Below are 20,060 nucleotides of genomic sequence, written 5' to 3' on the forward strand. Positions count from 1 at the left end.
TCCCCCTGCCACCAGTGTCACCCACCAAACCATGTCCCCCAGCACCACGTCCAACCTCTCCTTGGACACCCACAGGGACGGTGACTCCACCTCCTCCCTGGGCAACCCGTCCCAATGCCTGACTGCTCTTTCTGAGAAGAAATGTCTCCTCATTTCCAACCTGAACCTCTCCTGGTGCAACTTGAGGCCTTTCCCTCTAGTCCTGTCACTGGTTATCTGCGAGAGGAGGCCGACCCCCAGCTCCCCACAGCTTCCTGTCAGGCAGTTGCAGAGAGCAATGAGGTCTGCCCTGAGCCTCCTCTTCTCCAGACTAAACAACCCCAGTGCCCTCAGCCGCTCCTCACAGGACTTGTGTTCCAGGCCCTTCACCAGCTTCACAGCCCTGCTCTGGACACGCTCCAGGGCCTCGGTGTCCTTCTTGTAGTGAGGGGCCCAAAGCTGAAGACAGCACTCGAGGTGCGGCCTCACCAGAGCTGAGTACAGGGGGACGCTCACTTCCCTGGCCCTGCTGGCTGCACTAGTCCTGACACAAGGCAGGATGCCACTGGTCTTCTTGGCCACCTGGGCACACTGCTGGCTCGTGTTCAGGCGAGCATCAACCAGCACCCCCAGATCCTTTCCCCCTGCACAGCTTTGCAGCCACTCTGCCCCAAGCCTGTAGCACTGCATGGGGTTGGTGTGGCCAAAGTTCGGGACCCGGCACTTGGCCATGTTGAACCTCATCCCGTTGGCCTCTGCCCATCGACCCATCCTGCCCAGGTCCCTCTGAGGGGCCTTCCTACCCTCCGGCAGATCGACACTGCCCCCAGCTTGGTGTCATCTGCAAACCTACTGGGGGCACACTCAGTTTCCTCATCCAAGTCACCAATAAAGATATCAAAGAGGATATACAGATATTAAAGAGGATAACTATCACATCCTTCTGGTAGTTCTGGCGCTGCCAGGCTCCCAGCTTTACAGCTCAAGAAGTGCTGGGAGCTGTCTGATAAATCAAAATGCGCTGCTGCCTAGTGAATTAAATAGCACTGCAGCTGGCATGCGGGGCGCTTACTCCCCTGGGGAGAGCAGTTTTCCCGCAGGGCACCGCACAGCTTGTGTTCAGCTTCAGAAAGAGGCGCTGGAGCGTGGGGACTTGGCTTCTTGCGGGGACATCTCGCAGCAGCCCTGCAGTGTTGAGACGCCAGCTGGAAACCTGTCCTTACGGACAACGACATGAAGAGCACAACAAGCACCGCAACCCCCCAGCTGCAGTTTCCCTGCAGGCTTGCGTTTTGGCACAGCTGTATCGCAAAGCGGAGCCACGTGGGCCCCGACTGCGGTGCTGGGCTGCATCCAGCCTCCCGCTTGCATCCCCAGAGCCGCCTGCCCCTCGCCCCGCTGCATCCGGCACCTCCTCCGGCTTGGCCCGCCCCGGCAGCAGCAGGGCTCGGAGCAAACTTTGCAGGAAGTGCCGGGGCTGAGCCGAGCCGTGCCGGGCTTGGCCGAGCCACACAAGGGCGGCCGGGCTTTTGGGACGCGGGTTTTGTGTGCCAGGGACGGGGCGCAGGGGTGAGACGAGCGCGGGCGTGCTCAGCGGGACACACAGCGCCTTCGGCCTGGCCTCTCAGCTGGGGGAACCGCTGGGGGCCCGGGGGGCTCGGGGCCCTGCAGGGTGTGGGTTGGGGGGTCCTGGGGCTGCCGGAGCTGGCGCAGGGCGGGTGAGGATAGCCTGGGGCGAGCGGGTGTGCATGCACCATTCTGTGTGCACACGTGCGTGCCTGTGTGCTTGTGCACAAGCGCGGCTGCCCCTGTCCTGTGCGGATGCGTGGGGCTGCGTTTGCAGGCTCCAAGGCCTCTTTTCTCTTCACCATCAGCCACTTTACAAAGCTGTCTTTTTGCTCACACCTGTCTGTAAGAGAGCTGTGAGGTCTGTGTATGTGTTGCCTACCGTTTTTAGTAAAAAATACTTACTTTTTTACTAAAGCAGTCATTTCCATTTGCTCTTTCTTCACATCCTTATGTGCCCATAAGGTGTCTGCTCCTTCATGGAGCTGGCTGTGCTGGGGAGCACCAGTCCTGCCGTGTCCCACCCTTGAAGGGTAAAAAGGAGCGCGTTTGGGGTGCTGCAGGGACTCTGGCTTGCTTCTGCTGCCCGCGGATGTTAAAGCTGCTAAAAGGTTTTTGTAGCTCTGCACCCCTCACTCAAACAAAACATTTATTCACCTATTCAGCAGCGGCAGGGTTTTAAAAGATCTGATGTTTGCATCGTAAGCCACTGCAATTACCAAGCTCAGGAGGAGTTGCAAAAGACAAAGGAAGTGGAAATAACAGTTAATGGGAGACTTAGAAATCGGTAACTTGGTATAAAAACAAAGGAAGTGCCTGCACCCATCTTTGCGCTCTCAGTGTGCCCATTCTGAAAGTCCCAAAGGATGAGGGCACCAAGGCGGCAGAGGAGCAATTAATGCGCTCAGATCTCATACCTCTGCTCCTGAAGCATCAAACCTTTCTCAGCATATTTTCCCCCTTTCTCCCTAGAAGAGGAGGGTGCTGGTGAGAGCAGCCGTGCAGAGGCAGCCCCGCGCGAGCCCCGGTCCCGCTGCGCAGCGCAGTGCCCCTCTGCCACAGCCGGGCCTTTTATAGCCCCCTCTCCCCGGCCCTGCCACGTCTGCTCCACTGCCCTTTGCCCGTTTTCATCTCCGTTTTCAAACTGCTGGCAACCAGTTTCACAACCGGGTTCGCTGGGGGTTGGTGGCAGCCTGTGAGCAACGCGCTGGCCCGGGCTGTGGGGCGCTGCTGCTGGCTCAGCTTTCCCTGCCCCGCTCTTCCCCTGTGCTTGTAAAGCTCCTGACCTCCCTGCTAAGGCACTTTGAAATCTACATCGAGCATAGGCACTTATGGTTATGTCTTTTAATGTTCCTACTACTGCTTATTCTGGGGGATAGTGGGAATAACGGATGTTTACTCCATTCCCTGAAGTCACGGGTGCTGGCTAGGGAAACTCGGAGGCTTTCACTGGGAGGGAGAAGCCTCCACGGTGTCTGTCACCTGCTTTTCTGTCCCCGCTGCCCACAAAGCTTTCAGTACCACGTCTGTAATCCCTCCTGCCCCGTTGCTGTGGTTATAAACTGTTTCCAGCCCCCCTGCGCTGGGGCCGGAGGCCTTCACCGTGCACTCGCATTCCCTTTCAGAGCTGTCCTCCCTCCTCTTCCTCACCCCGGCTGCCTCGCGGTGCCGCCGGTGCCTGCCTGCGTGGCAAGTCGGAGCATGTCCGGACCCCGTGGACAAGACGCAGAAGATGGCAGAGCTGCCGGGGCTCGGGGACGAGCGCGGGGAGGGGGCTTCGGGGGCTCCTACGCTCGCCGACTCCTGCCTGGCGGACAACAGGCTCAATCTGGACGTGTACCCCGACGGCTGCCGCTGGCTCCTGCAGCTCTTCGAGGGGCGGCGGGGAGAGGTGGTGCAGGTGGAGTTCCTGCGGCTCAGCAGCAACGATCGCCTCCTTGGTGCCGCGCTGGGCATCCTGCCTCGTCTGAAGCACCTCAAGTCCCTGGTGCTCAAAGGTGAGTTCCTGGACCCATCGCCTAGGTTTGCGTTTTGTTTTTGCCTTCTCTCCACATCGGCAGGACAAACTGCCTCTGGGGCTTTTGAGTTCTAGTGCCCTGTACGACGGCTTCGGCTCTTAGCCTTGCTCCGAGCTGCATGCTGATTTCAACAAGAATCAGCTTCCAGACTCCTGTTTCCTTCCTTTCCCCCTACGGCTGCGTGGGGACCAGTTTTTGGGTCTGGTGAGGCTGACGCTGCAACATTTTCTTTACCCATCCTCTAGAAGAAGAGCATTTTTTTGGAAAAGTTATATAAGGAGAGAGGGATTGAAAGACGCTTGATTTTTTGATAAATGTCCAGCTCCCCTTTCATTTTTGGAAGTATAATGAGCTGCCTTTGCGTCAGGTCATTCTGAATCAGTCTTAGCTTAATCCTTGCATTGTGTCAGGGAGCGGAGGTTTAGCAGGGTTCGGCACAGACCAGAAGAGGCTGCTCGACGTTTTATCAAAAGCAAGACCCAGAGTGCCTGCCATTCGGCATTCTGTAATAACAGTTACACGGCTGAATATTATCTCAGTTCCTGACTTCCTTATCTCATTACTGTAGGAGGCTCTCCATATGAATGATATAATTTCTGTATCTGACTGAATCATTTCACCTTTGGGAGGTGACATTTTAAAAGCACGGTATAGAAAAGAGTGGGTTTGCAGCCAAAATTCAGGGTTTTCAGCTGAAAACTTTAAAGAATGAGGGTCATTTCTACGCCTGCCACAGACTACCCATAAAATCTCGTACAAATAATTTCATTTGTCTTTCCCCCTTCCGTAAGGTGAGGATAATGGCAATGCATTTTCGGAGAATTGTTTTGTGAGCTTTATGCATACTCTGAGCATCCTCAAGTGCAATAAAACAGTTCAACTAAGCTTTTCTTCTGTGTGAAGTGCAGGGTGTCTGTTTGTTTGTTTATATTTTTTACCATTATGCAGCACAACAAATGTCTGGTGCCCTCTGCTGCATGTGCTTACAATCAGACCAGAGTGGAAGGAGAAGAAACGGAGAGTTCTGGAAATTTGCTTGTGTGTGCTCAACTTATTTGTCCTGGGTGCAACCCTTCTCCACTTTGGGTGTCACAAGCTGGGGCAGGACCTGTGCCCTTCTCTCTCTGTGCTGTCACCTGGCCTGCGCAATACTGGATGACCTGCTTTTTGCCACATTTTCACTGCTTTTCCACAACCGCTCCCCTGTCTCGCAAGGGCAGGTCTCATTCCTTGGGGCTGTTCATCCCCAGCAGCACGGGCAGAGCCCGGAGGGTCGGGAAGGTCTCCTCCATCCCTGCAGTGGTGTGTGGTGTCCAACGGCGGTGGTGGGGGAGAAGAGTGGGAGGCTTGGAGAGGGACGGGCCACCCTCCCGAGGGGTGGTAGATGTGTGGAGTATCCCTGCAGCACACTGACCTCTTCCTCCGCTTCCCTCCGCACCTAGGTGGCCATGCCAGGGACGAGTTTGGCTCGTGTCGGCACGGCTCCCTGACAAGCTTGCCACCAGACATTGGGAGCCTGAGGTGCCTCACCCACCTGGATCTCAGCTTCAATAGCCTCTCCGCCTTGCCCAGCTGCATCCCTCGCCTCCCCAGCCTCCGTGTGCTCTTGGTGAGCCACAACAGCCTGGTGGCGCTCCCCGAGGACTTCGGCTCCCTCAGCAAGCTGACTTTCTTCTCCGCTATGAAAAATCAGCTGAAGGACTTACCTCAGAGCATTGGGGACCTGGCAGCGCTGAAGGACCTGGATCTTTCAGAAAATGCCTTGGAAGTCCTCCCTGAAGAGGTTGGAAATCTGCACAGCTGCACACAACTGGATCTTTCTGGGAATCTGTTGTCGAGCATCCCAGACTCCGTAGGTATGTGTTTCCTCAGGAGAGTGAGAACAACGGGGGCCTGCTGAGCTTTTGGTCAGGCTAGGAGCCCTGAGGCCCTTGCTCTCTGTCCCCAGAGCTGCTGGCAGGAACTGCCCGTTCCCCAAAAGAGCCAAAATGGGAGGGATAACCAGAAGAGACATACTTGGTTCAGTCACTCCCTGTGGGCATTAATGACTACGGACCATGCTTTCTGCTCTGTGGTTCAGAAAGGCTCCTCAGATTTACATGCAATTTGCAGCAGCTGAGGGTCTGCCCTTGCTGCTTTTGGGAAGCATCCAGGACTGGAAACAGTAAAACTGGGGCTTAAGGGGAAGCAAAGCTGGGCGTGAAATCAGGCTGCCTGGTGCGGAGCACTCTGCGGAGCCAGGTTCTGAATTCCAGCGCCCAGCTTCCCACAGCTCTGCCCTCGACTCCTCTCGTTGTGCCCAGGGGTTGTCGTTGATGCTGGTGCAGAAGCGGCTCAAAGCCGGGTGCTGTAAAGCACAGGGCAGAGCAGGCTGCGCTGCCTCTCTGCCCGTTCACTAGCCCCTTTATTTTGGGGACTAAAGATAGGCAGAGCTATTGTGCCTTTCCCCTTCTGCGCTCACGGGAGGCGAGTGGAGACCCGGTGCTGGAGGGCAGGAGCGTGTGCGTGTGTGCGTGGTGAGAGATGATTGCAACGCAATTAACAGCCTGGCTGGGGAGTCACTGCTTGTTGTAACCTGCAGGCAATTTGAAGTCTCTGCGGCGGCTGCATCTCCACAGCAATCTCCTGGTGACAGTCCCCGCGTCGCTCGCCAGCCTGCCCAACTTGTCCAGGCTCGATCTGCAGAACAACTGCCTCCGTGCCATCCCCCCCGAGATCCAGACCTTGCCTTTCGTGCACCTCCGAGGCAACCCCTTAGGAGAAACGGAGCAGCCCCCGCAGGCCGGTAATTGCAGGGCTTCTGCATGTTCTGCCCAGCTGTCCCCTCGCTTGGCCCAGCGTGGTGTGAATGGATTTGGATTAGGGAAGGGAAGCAGGGGGCAACCAGATCAGTATTTATTTGTCTGGTGTAATTATGAGGTTGTAAAGGTACAGGCAGTCTGGTTTTAGGACTCCGAGCCTTTTCTGAAGGGCTCAGAGGTCCCTGGAAGTGGGCCTGCCAGGCTCACTCTTTGGGAACATTTTACAGTGGAAGTGAAAATGGGATTCACAAGAAACAGATCAGGTGGGGCCCTAAAGGGGTCTGGCCTCTTTAGCAAAGGAGGACACCACTTCTTGGATGTGCTGCATGACCTTCAGGCCGTGGTGGCTCGTGCTAGAAGCAGAGGAGGCAATCAGAGGTGCTTCTGCTGTAGTTAGCTCCTGCTGTCCCCCTGCTCCCAGGCTTCAGAGCAGCAGCTCTTTCTCTGAAAGATTCACTGTCTGAAAGCTAACGGATGAGCAGGAATCTGAGCAGGGTTTCCCAGTGGTGCCCACGCTCACAAGAGCGAGCACCGATTCCAGCGGGTGGCCCTGGGTGATCGACCACGGATGGCCCTGAGAGCTGCAGGACTGGTAGAGGGGAAGCTTTTCTAGCTCCTGAGTTTCTTTTTTTTTTTTTTTTTTTTTTTTCTGGGGGAGAGAGCCAGCATTTCCAGTGTGTCTGGGGACCCCTAGGCTTCTTCCCATCCTCCTGCTCCTGCTGCCAGATCTGAAGCCCACCACAGTGTGAGCAGGGTTCCTTTGGCAGCTTCTGTCAGATTAGGATTCAGCCAAAACTGAAAGGTAAATGCAACCTTTCTTGCCTACTCTGATGTAAATAACCTAACCAAACCTTGCTGCTGCAGAGGGATCCAGTGCCACAGAGCTACAAAGACTGTTCCTCGCATCAGGAGAGGACAGGTAAGCCTCTCTTATTAAGAACTTACTTTACAGTAGTGTAACAAGGCCCCAGACAAGACTGTGCATGGTAGCTACCGTGCGTGTGCATGGGGAGCGTAATGCCTCACTAGGCCAGTTGTACACAAGGTGGGAGAGTCTTCTGCTGAATTTTTGGAGAGTTGAAGTCATTGCAGGGTGTCATACATCCATGTATTTCTTCTGGAAGCTTTACTGTGACTTCTGAAGGCTGCGAAGTGATCCTGGCCTGTGGCATCCGTTTCTACTTTCCACCGGGGGCTGCCTCTGACCCTGTGCGGATCGACTTCCGAACCCTGGAGCCAGACCCTCGGTGGGTGAAGCTGAGACACCACGACGTCCTGCTGAGCAGGGTCCTGGAGCTGCAGCCTCACGGGGTCAGATTCCAGCAGGTGAGGGCACAGCCAAGCTGCCCGCTCAGCAGTCTGCCTCTGCCGTGGCTTGGCGGAGTCTTTTGGGAGGGACTTCCCAATAATATAACCTTCCCCACTCACAACCCGTTTTCTCCGCCAGAAGAGTGGTGCTGTTTCAGCATTTGCCCTTAGTCTGCAAGGAGAATGGTTCACATCCTCCCCCAAAAGTGTGTGGTTTTCATTCAAGCTGGTTAACACTTACGCCACCAGCCCTGTCATGGCTGACAGCACCTCACCAGAGAAGTTGCTTTGTCGTTTCTGCCCATAAGCTGCTGGACTTCCCCTGCAGTCACAGCACACCTGATGTCTCCTGTCACCTCTCTTGAGGCTGCAGGATGGAGCAGATGCCCAGCTCCTGCCCTACTCCCTGCATACAGGCTGTGCTTTGCCTCCCCTTCTTCCCTGCGCAGGAAGCCACAGAGCACAGCTAGGCCCGATTTTATCCTTTCTGTTGGTGCCTTACTGCTTCTGTGCTAGGAGGTGCAGATCTGGATGCCGTATGCCTCCCCGCAAAGCCTCCACCAGCGTGAGGTGGTTGTTCGGACCTTCAGTGGGCACAGCTGGAGTGATCTGAGAACACAAGTGGAGCAGGAGACAAAATCAAAGGTAAGCAGGTTGGAATGAGCAGTGACACACATTGCTCCTCTTCCTCTCTTTGGTTTTATCAAGCCATGAGTTTCAGCATTCAAGTGGCTGAAATGTGGTAAAAAAAAAAAAAAAGTGGTAAAATGGAGTGGATTTCAGCTCTAAGGTTCTGCTGTCACGGAGGTGTATGTCCTGAAGGTGATGACTTGCTGCATGCCATGCTCCATCCCTGTCCTAATACTCTGATATGCTCAGGTGTTGCTGTCTCTTTTTTTCCTGCCCTTATTGTATTGTGTTGTATATGTTCTCTCTTCTTCTCTGTCTTCTGTTACAGAAGCACGTGGCTCACTGTCGTGTCCTTCACTTCTCCTGGTTCCTTGTTGTGTCTCGACTTGTGCAAAATGAATGTCAAGTGCCCACAGAGGGGACCTTGCTCTTTTCCAGCGTGGATCCGAACATCAAAGTGACCTTCCCTCCTGGCGTCACGGAGGAGACTCGCAATGTCAAACTCCAGGTACGCCTGCTGGAGAAAACGCGCCCCAGTAAGCCCTGGTGCAGCCGCTGACCCGTGCCAAGGGGCAAAACAGAAGAAGAGGCGTCTGCCCTAGAGCAATTCGTGTCTGACATGGGCGCTTCGTGGGCTGACCCGTCTCTGATCGCTTTCTGCCTCAGTTTCCCTGCCTGCAGGATGGGCTGTGCTCCAGGCTGCCCTGGGGGGGAAAGGGGGTTTCCTCACAGCTCTGCCAGTGCTCCCTGCAGCAGGTCAGCAGGTAGCTGCCACGAAGGGAAGCCTTTGCCTCTTGTCCCGTTACAGAACACACCAAGCCTGGCAGAACAGCTCAGCAAGCAAGGTTTGGGGGAATTATTTATGCAGATCTAATCTTAGAGCAGTCCCACTAAAATTAATTGCCCTGTAAAGCTGGTGGGTGCTGCTAAATGCTACTGTAATAGCTTGGTCTGTCCCAGCTTGCAGTATTAGGGCAAACTTCAGCCAAAGATCACTGTGCTTCCATTTCCCACCGCGTCCTGAGCCGAGAGCTGCGTTTGCTTACTGAGTGCTAGGGGTACTGAGCAGGAGGTGAGGGAATTTGGGTGCCTGACTGCTCGGCTCACCGCGCTGCGCTCCACATCCAGGTGCTGCCGGTCTCTGCAGAAGAGATAGCGGAACTCACGGCTGACGCGGGGTGCAGAGCCAGTCCTCTGCTCTGCCTCTCCCAGGACTCCCTGGTGGATTTTCTCAGGCCTGTGAGAATTCAGCTCCCCCTCCCCTTCGGGGTCACAGGTCAGTTTATTCCCAAAACCGGCAAAGAGAAGTTGTGTGTGGAAAAAGGCAAGTGGCAAGCTATTGATGATGGGAATCGAGCAGTGAGTCTGTGTTGCTGGAGATCAGCACACTCTCAGTTTAAGGCTGCATATTCTGCTAGAATATCCTAGAAGTATTCAGACAGCCTCATCTTTTTATTGCTGCTCTTTGACCAAGGCTCAGTCCTGGACGCTCAAGAGAAGGGCATGAGTCTTAATGTGGCACTTATAAAAAGTAAATCACTCAAACCTCTGGCTGGGTATGTAAAGCCATGAATAAAGGCAGCGAGGGAGATGCATATATCCACCTCACATTAAAGTCTTCTGCCGCATACAATATCTTGATCGTTGTTATTAGGGTTAAACTTGGATCGGTCAAGGCTGCATCTGCTCCGTGGGGATGTGCAGGGCCAAACCTGGGAAGACATTACGAGCCAGGTGGTGCTGGAATTCACCCACCTCTATGCAGTGTTTGAAGTCACCCACTTCTCCTGGTAAGTGCAGGATTAGTCCTGAGGAAAAGATGTTTCTCCGCCTTGCTTTTCCCACAGCCCAGGCAGGGGTCATGCAATTAGTCCTACCTATTTGTCTTTCCTTTTGTAAGTCAGGCCCAGCTTAGCACTTTACCCATCATTTTTTACCTGCTGATACTAACCCAGATCCTTTGGCCTATTGCGCAGGTTCACTGGAGCAAAGCTTGTGTTTCTACTCTCCTCACAATGCTCTCAGCCCCTCTTCTTGTCTTGTAATGCAGAGAAGTCCAGTCAGATTTGCAAGCAGGGTGTCCTCAGAGGAAATGCATTCCATTTAGTGCCTTTCCCCTTTGAATCTGTAGTCTTTCCGCTACAGCTTTCCAGACCACACTCCCCTCAGCTCCCAAGTTCTCCTTTTCTTCCTCACTAGCCTCAGCCTCCCTCACTTTAAATATTATCCTTCCCTCCCGGTCTGAGTACCTGCCTCTCGTGGACATGATGCCTGCCTCTCTTCTTAGACAGGATCCCTCCTTTTTCTTAATCCCTTGTGTGCCAGGTACTGGCTGTGGTATACCACCAAGACCTACATTGGAGGCATTGCCAAGAAGGTCTATGAGCGGTTGCGCATGTACCAGGTGAACTTCATTGCTCTGCAGAGGAAGAAGGACCCCGAGCAAGTCCTGCTGCAGTGTCTCCCCAAGCACAAGGTCTGGTATGGGTTGCATTGCCTTGCTCCTGAGCTCCCTGGGCCTCTCTTTGTAGGGTTTAAGGGCAACAGCGTGCCAGATGGTCTCGTTCACTGCTCCAGGGTCATGACAGGAGTATGCTGTCACCACACGGCGTTGGTAGTGTGAAACCAGCTCACTGGGAACTGGGGGAAGAGGGAAAACTCATTCTATGCAGTGGTGGATGCCATGCAGTTGTTTTCTCCCCTGCGAACCTGGAGGACTGTACTGTTAAACTCAGCTGAGCCACAGTGACTGGCCTGGTACATGCAGGCTATCAGCCCTCTGCTGTGTTGCTTCAGATGTTAGCAAAATAAATGTGCATCTGTGTTTGGAGAACTTGTACCTTGACAGACAGTGCAGCTCAGTGAGCCAAGGATTATTTGATCAGACTGCCAGAACTGGCCTGCATATCCGAGTCTCTGCATAATCCTCTGACCTGGTTGCTTCTTTTTCCTTTATTTGTTCTCCTGTATTGTAATGACCCGTGGAAAGAAAATCTGTAAGGGTTGTATCTCAGATCCTGGACTAAAATTCTGCTTCCAGGGAAGGCAGCAATGGCACTCACAGTGAGATCAGAGTGCTGAGTGTCTGCTTTCCTGCCAGGGGTAGTCTTGGGGTAAGAGAGAAGGTTTACTGTTACAAATATAAAGAAAAACAGACACCTCAGCTCTAGCTTAACGCATGCACTGCCTCTGAGACCCCAGGTCTTACACTGTTATTCCAGGCTGCAATGCCAAAATGAGTTTTCTGGTGCCCCCTCTGCTGTGTTCTTGTGACATGTGTCTTTTTGCAGAGAAAATGTTTTTTAATGGCATACTACAAGGAGGAAAAGGTAGTGAGTAAATCCCTGTCTTTGAAGGTTACTGACCTGTTAAAAAAAGAGCAGGTGCTGATAACCCTTTTTTAATGGCAGCTTTGGCCTATCATTGTTAGCCCACAGAGGACTTCTCTTTAGTTGAGAAATAAGGAAGCCATGAAACCCAGAGCACCACTTCTTTTTCGGTCGTGATTGTGTCTGGGACATAGGGTGTGGGTGTTTGTTCATTTGTTTGCATCCTTTCAGTGGAAGATGGACTTTCCCTATCAAAGGTGGGTGAGAGGAACATTGTGGGTGTAGGGACACAACTCTGGGGACAGACTTTTGTGTCAGACCAAACATGGGGCCCTGTGTTGTCACCTTGCCAGGTTGACCCAGTGTTGAAGAAGCTGCAGGACCGCTACCGAGGACCTGAGCCATCCGACATGGTGGAGATGTTTGAAGGAGAGCAGTTCTTTGCAGCTTTTGAGCGAGGCATCAGCATTGATATGGGTATGGTAGCACTGGGCTCACTTCTGCTCCTACCTCTTCTGCTTCCCTCGTCCCAGGCCTGTTTTTCTGGGGGCTGTACTCCTCCTTGGTGCACCCCTCTGTTTCCAGAGCACTGCTCGCCCACCGCTTACAGCCCCTGGACGCTGAACCTGTCACATTCTCTGGTCACCCAACCTTTGTGTCTGCTTTTCCCTATAAAAATGCTGTTTGCAGGCTTTCATTTCCTGTCATGCTGCTGCAGCCTGCAAAGGGCAATATCCACAAGGGCTTATTCTGTGACTGATCTGCTTCTGCAGCCAGTTATGCCCCTTTCCTGGCATCTCAGGCAGTGCACTGGAATGCCCAGGGTGATCTAACTCATGTTGTCCATTTCTAGGTGAACATATGTAAAAGAGGCTTTTTGGAGAGGATATTTCTGAAACAATCCAGAGCAGAAAATTCCCATTGCCATATTTAATGTATATCTCAAGGGGGAGCAAGACCCTCATGTTTTATGCTCATCTATGTCTGGACATGTTCCAGCTGCAAACTAAGCCACATCCTGCACAACCTGAATGCACAGATCAGTTTCACTGGTGTAAATTAAGTGCAACTGCATCAAGAGTAATAAAATGCACTGAGTCAATGAGGCCAGAATCTATCCTAATTTAGGCTGGACTCTAACTTAGTTCCAAGAGAATTACATGTATGATTGTAGTAGCTGATTATATTTTTCCCTTTAGCTCCATTCCTATTTCCGCACCCACCACAGGTGCTGTGAAGAGATAGATGACCAGTTATTGTGCGTTACAGAATGCTCTTGCAGCTGATTCTACCCTCCAGGGGGTTTTGGGGGAAAGATAGACCTGACTCCATCTGAACACCTCGCCTCCCCTTGCCTTCCATTCTTGAGCTTGGCCTCCACCTTGTGGCCATTCTTCTTTCTCACCTGTAGGACCTGCTTGCTCCACAGCCAGTTTTCTGCTTTCCCAGCGAGGAAAGGAGGGTTACAGTTCTTTCAGGCCCGAGTAGAAGGAGTATGGTAGCATGGAGGCTGCCAGTGGTGGTGGGCTGTTGCCCAGGCTTGAAAAGGTGCACACTTCCTGCACAAGTTGAGTGTTTGCTGCTTCTCTGACACAGATCGCCCTGACTGTGTGGATGGACGTCTCTCGTTTATTTTTTACTCCCACTTGAAGAACATGAAGGAAATCTATGTGACTTCCCCTGTAGACAGGAAGGGCCAAGCTGTAAAAGGCCAGGTGAGCAACAGTGACACTGACTTTTTGTTTCCTCCTCCTTCATCATCATCATTGCTTTTACAGCGCTCTGCATGATAATCTCTTGAGCACTGGGCATGACTCTTTTCCTCCCCTCTTTCCCTTGGCTTTGCATTTCGCTGACTAACCCCTGAACACACGAAGAGTAGAGTCTGGAAGGATCACTCATCAGAATAGGTCTCTGCCTTTACATTCCTGCCATTAACTCCCGGGGTGTTGGCAGAGTCCAGCCTTTATGGCAGAACCCCAGTGTCCCTCCCAGTCACACTTAATTGGGCAGTTTATGGACTGAGGATGGGTGAGAAATGCTGAATTAATTCTTTCCCAGACAGAAAACTCATACTGCAAATAGGTTTGCCTCCTGTGCTTGAATCTGAGTCTCACTGCGTGCTTTCTGTTTGCTAAGGTCTCTTTCTACCGAGGGGCAGTTCCCGAGAGCATCCCTGAAGAGGCCAGCAGGAGGAGGAAAGGACCAGACTCCCTCTGGCTCGCTACTTTGCCAATCAAACTGCCTGTGAGTTATCCTGTCTCCTGCAGAAAAGTTAATCTAGGTGGGGGAAGAGCAGGGCCTTTCTGCTCAGCTAATTTTGTCTTCCACCATGATAATGGATGCAATGAACGACTGCAGAAAATCACTGACCAGCTACATGAAAGAAAGGAAAGCGTCTTCTCTTCCTTTTAAGAGCTTTGTGTGTGTGTAAAGGAAGGGTGTTAGCTTTCTGTAAACGAAGCGTAGGGCAGGGTTGTGGTGACAGATCGCTGAAACACAGCCAGACACAATTCCATGAATCTTCTTGGGCCAGAGTCCTATCAGATGTGCACCGAAATCTCCCGTGTGCTTTTTGCATGTCATGGTGGAGATTTCCTGCTCCCCATGAGAACTTCCCAAAAGAGAAACGTGAGTGAGTCTCCATCTCTCATGCTGATCTCACCGGCATAGCGCAGGCACTGGAGGTGGTCAGAGAGGGTGGATCCTTCAAATAAATGAGGGCTGTGGAGGAGGAGGAAGCTTGCTGTGACTAAGGGAAGTGTCTGCTTTGGTTTTAAATTTCTTAGTCACCCAGCTCATACTGGCAGCCAAAAAAAAAGGTCTAGGATGAGGTAGTTACAGGTGTTGGGCCTAAGTATTCCGGTGTGAGCTACTGGCTTAAAAGGCCAGTGAGAGAGCCACTTTATCTTACAGAATTTAATTGCTTTTTGGAGAAGCTTAAAGCAATAAATACCTGTGTAGTCTGAATGCTTCCCTTTGGATCGTGTGCCGTGATCTCTCATCCTTTTTTGACACATACAACCTCAGCTGGGAATCTAGACCAAGTGCTTTCCTACTGACCAGGCAAATACGGTCTGGGGAGATGGTTCACCAAAAAGCGCTCTGTAAAGACAAGAAAGAAAGTTTCCAGTGTGAGCTGTGACTGCAAGCATTATGATTTGGTACTTTTCAGAAGCACTGAGCATTGCTGGTCACTGCCAGTGTGAGTGCTCATTGCTTCTTATATCCGTCTCTTCAGCCTCAAGTTAAGATCTTCCCTCCTTAGGAGGAAAAAAATTTACGTGTGGAGGCTGGATGGCCAGACACACACAGAAACCAATGTATTTAGCAGGTTCCCCTTCTCTCTTCTCTATGACACAGAGGCTGAAACCCCGCTGGGGTGAGAACCCCAGTCCCCAGAACGGTTTCTCCTTCTCTCCCCTGAACCTGGGCAATGCTGAGACGGGCTACCTGACTCAGGCAAACCTGCTGAGCATCGCCAGGCGCGTGGGAGCCGACTGGCAGACCATCGGCCTGAACTTGGGCTTGACCTATCAGCAGATTGAGCGCATAGGGTACAACAACAGGTAAGTGGGGACCCAGTGAGCAACAGCACGGGCAGCTGCAGTGCAATAGTATGAACGGATGCCTGGCTGGTGGAAAGTTTTCCCCACTGGAATTGTTTCGCTGGATAAAAGATGGGTTGAGTAACAGTTCTCATAACTTTTTTTATGGAAAACTGATTATTTCCTCTTGCTGTTGTAAAACAAAGCTTAATGTTTGAAAAGCAAAATTCAGAAATAACCAACTCGATGAGCTTTGTAGTTCAGTTGCGTGACATTCCTGTTTTGTTCTGTGATCTGCATTCCCGGCCAGACTCCATCTCCAACAATGACTCCATCTCCAACAATTAATGTCCATGGCATTAATTGTGAATATCTGTATTCAAAAAGGTCTTGTGGCATGTTGTAGGACATGCGGTCTGACCAAAACGTTGAGAGAGTGGGGCTTGTTATGACCAAACTACTGTTCCTGTGGGGAATTTACATTAAGAAAAAATTACGTCTTTAATTTGAAATTTCTGTTAGGGAAAGATATTCTGGGGAGATTTTAGTGCAGGAACTACAACTGCTGTGTGGTGGGTGGAGTAAAAGGCAGCCCTACTGAGGGCTTTGTTTGTGTCTGGATGACTTCTTATGGGGCTCCAGGTCTGGGCTTGGACTCAGGTAAGGCCTCTTTGGGTTGCCAGCCAGGAGAGTGTCTTGGTTACTTCTGCACTTTTACCTTTCTTCAGAGAGGACCTCGATAAGCAGATCCTGGACATGCTCTTCTCGTGGGCTCAGCAAAACTCCGAGGATCCTGACTGCGTGAGCAAGCTGATCAAAGCCATGAAAGAGAGTGGCCGCCAGGACATCGCTGACGAGGTGGAAAGCATCATTGAGCTGGGGCGGCAGAAATACAGGGAGTCCATCCGCCGGGTGGGCTTGGAGCAGGAGAGCAGCACCGAGGACTCTGCAACAGCCACGATGTAGCACCTAGCAGAAAGGAGCAGGCTTCGTATGGGGGCTCCCTCTGTGTCCCTGGGGTGACAGCGCCTTAGGGCTGCTCCCTGAGGGCCAGTGTCTTCCTGAGGAGTTGGCCGTTGATTCAGTTGTGAGCAGACTGCCGAGCTCTGTTGGGTCTATACCCGCACGCCACTTCTGCTGGTGGAAATCCGTAGTGGCCAGGCAGTTCACAGTGCATTTATGAGCCTCTCCTGTACTTCTCAACCTTGAGCTTTAGGTTTCAGGAACAGGAAGAAGTTCAGAGCCTGAAGTGTCTGCCAGTTGAGTAGTGGCTAAAGTAGCCTTCAGTTAATTAATACTGATTTTACATATATATCTGAAACTCTTCTGCTGGAAAAACAGGGTGTGAGCATTTGCCAGTAGGTCTGTGTGTGCTCCGGTGCTTGGTGAGAAAGTGGAGGTGCAATCATGGTGTGAAGTCAAATGGTGCAGTGGGGACTGTTCAGCTGTTTCTGTCCATTACGTGCATTGCTCACACGAAAATGTGAGCTGTATTCCCCATGAGAATGTTTACTGTTTTCTGCCAAATCTCTTCTGGTTCCCTCAAGGCCAAAACAAAACCTAAGGCTTTGTGAGGAAAAGAGAAGAAAAGAATTTCTAGCCTTTTTGGGGGGGCTCCAAAAGCTATTCTGGAGCAAGTAAGGACGTTTCACACTGTCCCTAGGCTCCCGCACGTGCCAGGCTTGTTAGATGAGATCTACAAACTGGTGGTCTTTGATAGAGTGCCAGTTTTATTTTACAAATAAGTAAAAGTCAATAGCCCCGCTGTTTTGGAAAGACTCTAACTTGGCTGAAAGTAAAATTTCCCTTGCAGTTTCAAAGGGTTATTCCTCACATCCTCTTTGTGAAATGTGCCCGTGTACTAGTGAAGGAGTTTGCAGAGCTTGGTGAAAGCATGGTATAAATTTGCATTTTAGAAACTGGTCTGGCCACCTGTGAGATAAGCACTGTTATGGGGTTGGCTTGAACTGTGCCAAGCTAACCTCCTGGTTTTGCAATCTGAACATCTTGTAAAAGGCTGTGAGTATTTATTGTTATTTAACTGTCCTCTCGCTGACTGCTGAGGTGCCCTTCTCCTCCTGTCACCCATCTCGTAGTGTACCTTAGCTAATGGCCCACTGACGGCAGTGGGAAGCTGCACGCAAGCTTTTTGGAACAGCGCTGTAATCTGTGTGTATTCAGCTCTTTCAGGACACGTTTGGACTCAGCATATCCCACTCTAAGCAATATTTAAAGGGCTGTTCTCAGTCTGCAGACCTGTATAAAAATGCCAGGTTACAACACCCAAAGTCAGCCTGCAGCTGCAGGTCTGAGAAGTCCTTGTGCTTTTTTCCCCCAGTGAAGAATCATCAGTGATTTCCCTGATGCTGTGCTTCAGACCTCCCATCAGTATTGAAAGAGGAGCATAAAATTGTTGCTCTTTTTTGTTTGTTTTTAAAGGACATTCTTACGTCTCAGGCCACAGAGCGCATGGAATGGGTGCTACAGCACTGGACAAGGACTTGTAGGCTGACTCAGATCTGATTTCTCAGGCCATGCTGCCCCTCAAGTTTCGTGTCGGGTTTGTCAGCAGTCCTCTTTTGTGTGCATGGAATCTCCGGTAGCCCGTGTCATTTGTTCTTGTCTGTAATTTTGATGTACACCAACGGGGTATTTGGCTTTTCCTCCAGTTTTGGAGAGATGCATTAGGGCATATTGCTCTCATTGGGAATAATAATAAAAAAAAGCACTCACCTGTTTCATGTCTCTGCATGATCTGCTAACCCGTAAGTGCCTCGAGGTACTTGCTGTGTTACAGCTGGGTCCTTTTCACCTGCCGGCAGAAATAAGGAGGTGAGCTTGGCCATGCTGCATGGAAATGGGGAGAAGAGTCCAGGGGAGCAGGTCCAGGCAGCAGTAGGAGAGACGGAGGGTAGTGCTAAGCATTACGGTTACTAAAGGTCTGTGCTACAACCAGGCCAGGCGACGGGAGATACACATGCCAAATCCTAGGCAGTATCATCAGGGGAATCAGCAGAACTTGTGCAGGCAACATAAGGAAAGGGAAGTTAAGTCACTGCCCCAGAGATGTGCTGGTATCTCTCCTTCCCTGCCGAGCAGCAGCCGCTGGGCTGGTGGCCTTGGTGGCAGCAGGACTTCTTGTAGCGACACCAAAGCAAGCACTGGGCTGGGAATATGGAGGTGCTCGTGGAAAATCAGAGCAACCGCCCCACTGCTCTTTTCTTCAGCTGACTTGGCATCAAATATTTGAGCTGGATGAGAGTCAACAGAAAGCATGCTATTTTCAGGCGCGTTATCTTTATCGATAATCTCTTTGAGGCACAGTAACTCCTTCTCAAACCTGTAGTTGCTGTGGCTGGGAAGTGCTGGTAACATTGCAGTATGTGGTTGAAGCCGCAAAAAAAAGGTGTGGCATTTATCCTTTGGTTCCTATTTTCCTCTCTTCTTCCACAAATTGATTACAATTCCTGAAACTGACTGTCATCAGAGACAGTCAAAATAAAATAAAGGGGAAAATTGTTCTTTTTTTTTTCTCCTCTTTGACTGTAATGTGTACACCTCTTTAACTCTCATAATCCGACCCTCTTCCACCTCCTATAGCCCTACAGATCTCCAGCAGCATGATCCAGGGCCTCCAACAGTGCATTTCCCATGCATGCCATGCCTTCTGCTTCCAGCTCCTGCTAATCGCAGCCCTCCTCTAGCCGCCAGGGGCTAACAGACCCAGATAAAATGCTTCCAGCCCATACGTGGCTTAAACATTAATAAAACTAATTGGTGAGAAATGAAAGCCTAAGCAAAGCTCAGATCAGTTTGTTAATTATAAAACAACACAGGCAAAGCCTGGCGGTGTCCAGGCAGGGGTTTTAAACTCTTGACACGGCCCCGACAGTGAAGTGGTGTACAATTCCCGGTGAAGGACCCGAAGGGAACGTGGACGGGGCAGTCAGCTTGCAGGGGCTGCGCTCAGTTTGTCTGCTGTTGGCCAGGCAAAAATGCTACAGAGCAGCACACAACCATCGGACGGCTCTGTTACGGGACAGGTGGTAGCTCTGGTGTTTTGAGGCCTGGCTGGTCCAGCCATGACCCTACAGAGCTTGCTAGGAGGGAGCACAGAAGCTACCCTGCCAGTAGATAAGTTTTCCTGCTGATCAGTACCGTACGGTTTCTCTTCATGCCCATACTTGACCGTGTTATGCTGCTCTTAAAAGGGAAAGAAAATCCGAGTCCCCTCAAATGCACCGTTTTCCCCCAAAAGGAGGATCACAGCAGCTTTCACTGGGAAAGGTATGGGGCAGAGCCCCAGCCCAGAGCTGCCTTGAGGTGAGCCTGTCATCCTCATTAGTTGTACGTTGTTCAGATAAAGCAAACATCCTTTGGTACAGATGTGTGTCCATGTTCTGAACTCCGCAGAAATAAATTTTGTGTTCTTAAAGCACACAATTTCTTCTTATTTTCCCGTAAATCTCTGTGGCCTGAAAACCCATGGGGAGAGTCTGACGCTCGCTCCAGACCTCAGCTCCCTTGAAGAAGCTCTGTGCCTGGGAAATGTAGCAGCCAGGCAGGCATCGTGAAGGTGGAAAACTTTGCCTCTACCCTTCCTGCCTCGCAGTAGGCCTGTGTCTTCGACCCGTGCTGGTGGTTGCTTAGGGAAGGCGGGATAGGATCCTTCTGCACGATTTGCTCATTGAACACCGGAGCAGCTCTTGCCTTTTCCAGGTAGGAGACAGTGGAAGTGGGAAATGTGCAAAGGGTAGCAGGGATGCTCGGAGAAGAACATCACGGAGCATTTTTCATTCTCTTGGGAAGGAATGAAGACTGAGTAGGTGGTTGCCATCCGCTCTTTCACGACTAGGTGGCAGCAAATGAAATAGTCCAACA

General features: G+C 51.6%; 1 protein-coding gene and 1 long non-coding RNA gene across 3 annotated transcripts; one reads left to right on the plus strand and one right to left on the minus strand.

Moving 5' to 3' along the window:
- The first annotated feature begins 1,408 nt into the window (after positions 1-1,408).
- On the plus strand, positions 1,409-17,915 carry PIDD1 (p53-induced death domain protein 1). Of its 2 annotated transcripts, XM_013174357.3 has the most exons (16): positions 1,409-1,548; positions 3,171-3,542; positions 5,006-5,419; positions 6,145-6,348; positions 7,229-7,283; positions 7,489-7,690; positions 8,189-8,317; positions 8,631-8,810; positions 9,431-9,578; positions 9,957-10,092; positions 10,628-10,778; positions 11,985-12,108; positions 13,228-13,346; positions 13,771-13,878; positions 14,995-15,200; positions 15,908-17,915. In XM_013174357.3, the coding sequence occupies exons 2-16, from the start codon at positions 3,278-3,280 to the stop codon at positions 16,143-16,145; spliced, it is 2,679 nt and encodes an 892-aa protein (XP_013029811.3). In that variant the 5' UTR covers positions 1,409-1,548; positions 3,171-3,277; the 3' UTR covers positions 16,146-17,915. The 2 variants fall into 2 exon arrangements, with proteins under 2 accessions (XP_013029811.3, XP_047914541.2); XM_048058584.2 differs by lacking the exon at positions 1,409-1,548 and having other exon boundaries at positions 1,582-3,542.
- Positions 14,221-20,013, minus strand: LOC136790931 (uncharacterized). Its single transcript, XR_010831836.1, has 3 exons — positions 17,913-20,013; positions 14,588-14,736; positions 14,221-14,355 (listed from the first exon to the last, which is right to left on the minus strand). It is a non-coding gene; the product is annotated as an uncharacterized lncRNA (long non-coding RNA).
- Between the last annotated feature and the right edge of the window lie 47 nt (positions 20,014-20,060).

Source organism: Anser cygnoides, chromosome 5 (assembly GCF_040182565.1).
Source record: "Anser cygnoides isolate HZ-2024a breed goose chromosome 5, Taihu_goose_T2T_genome, whole genome shotgun sequence".
Classification (NCBI taxonomy): Eukaryota; Metazoa; Chordata; class Aves; order Anseriformes; family Anatidae; genus Anser; species Anser cygnoides.

Excerpts from the sequence above, each read along its gene's own strand:
- PIDD1 (XM_013174357.3), top strand. The coding sequence starts at position 3,278 with ATGGCAGAGCTGCCGGGGCTCGGGGACGAGCGCGGGGAGGGGGCTTCG. Across the intron at positions 13,879-14,994 it reads CTTTGCCAATCAAACTGCCT|AGGCTGAAACCCCGCTGGGG; the intron begins GTGAGTTATCCT and ends TCTATGACACAG. Across the intron at positions 15,201-15,907 it reads CGCATAGGGTACAACAACAG|AGAGGACCTCGATAAGCAGA; the intron begins GTAAGTGGGGAC and ends ACCTTTCTTCAG.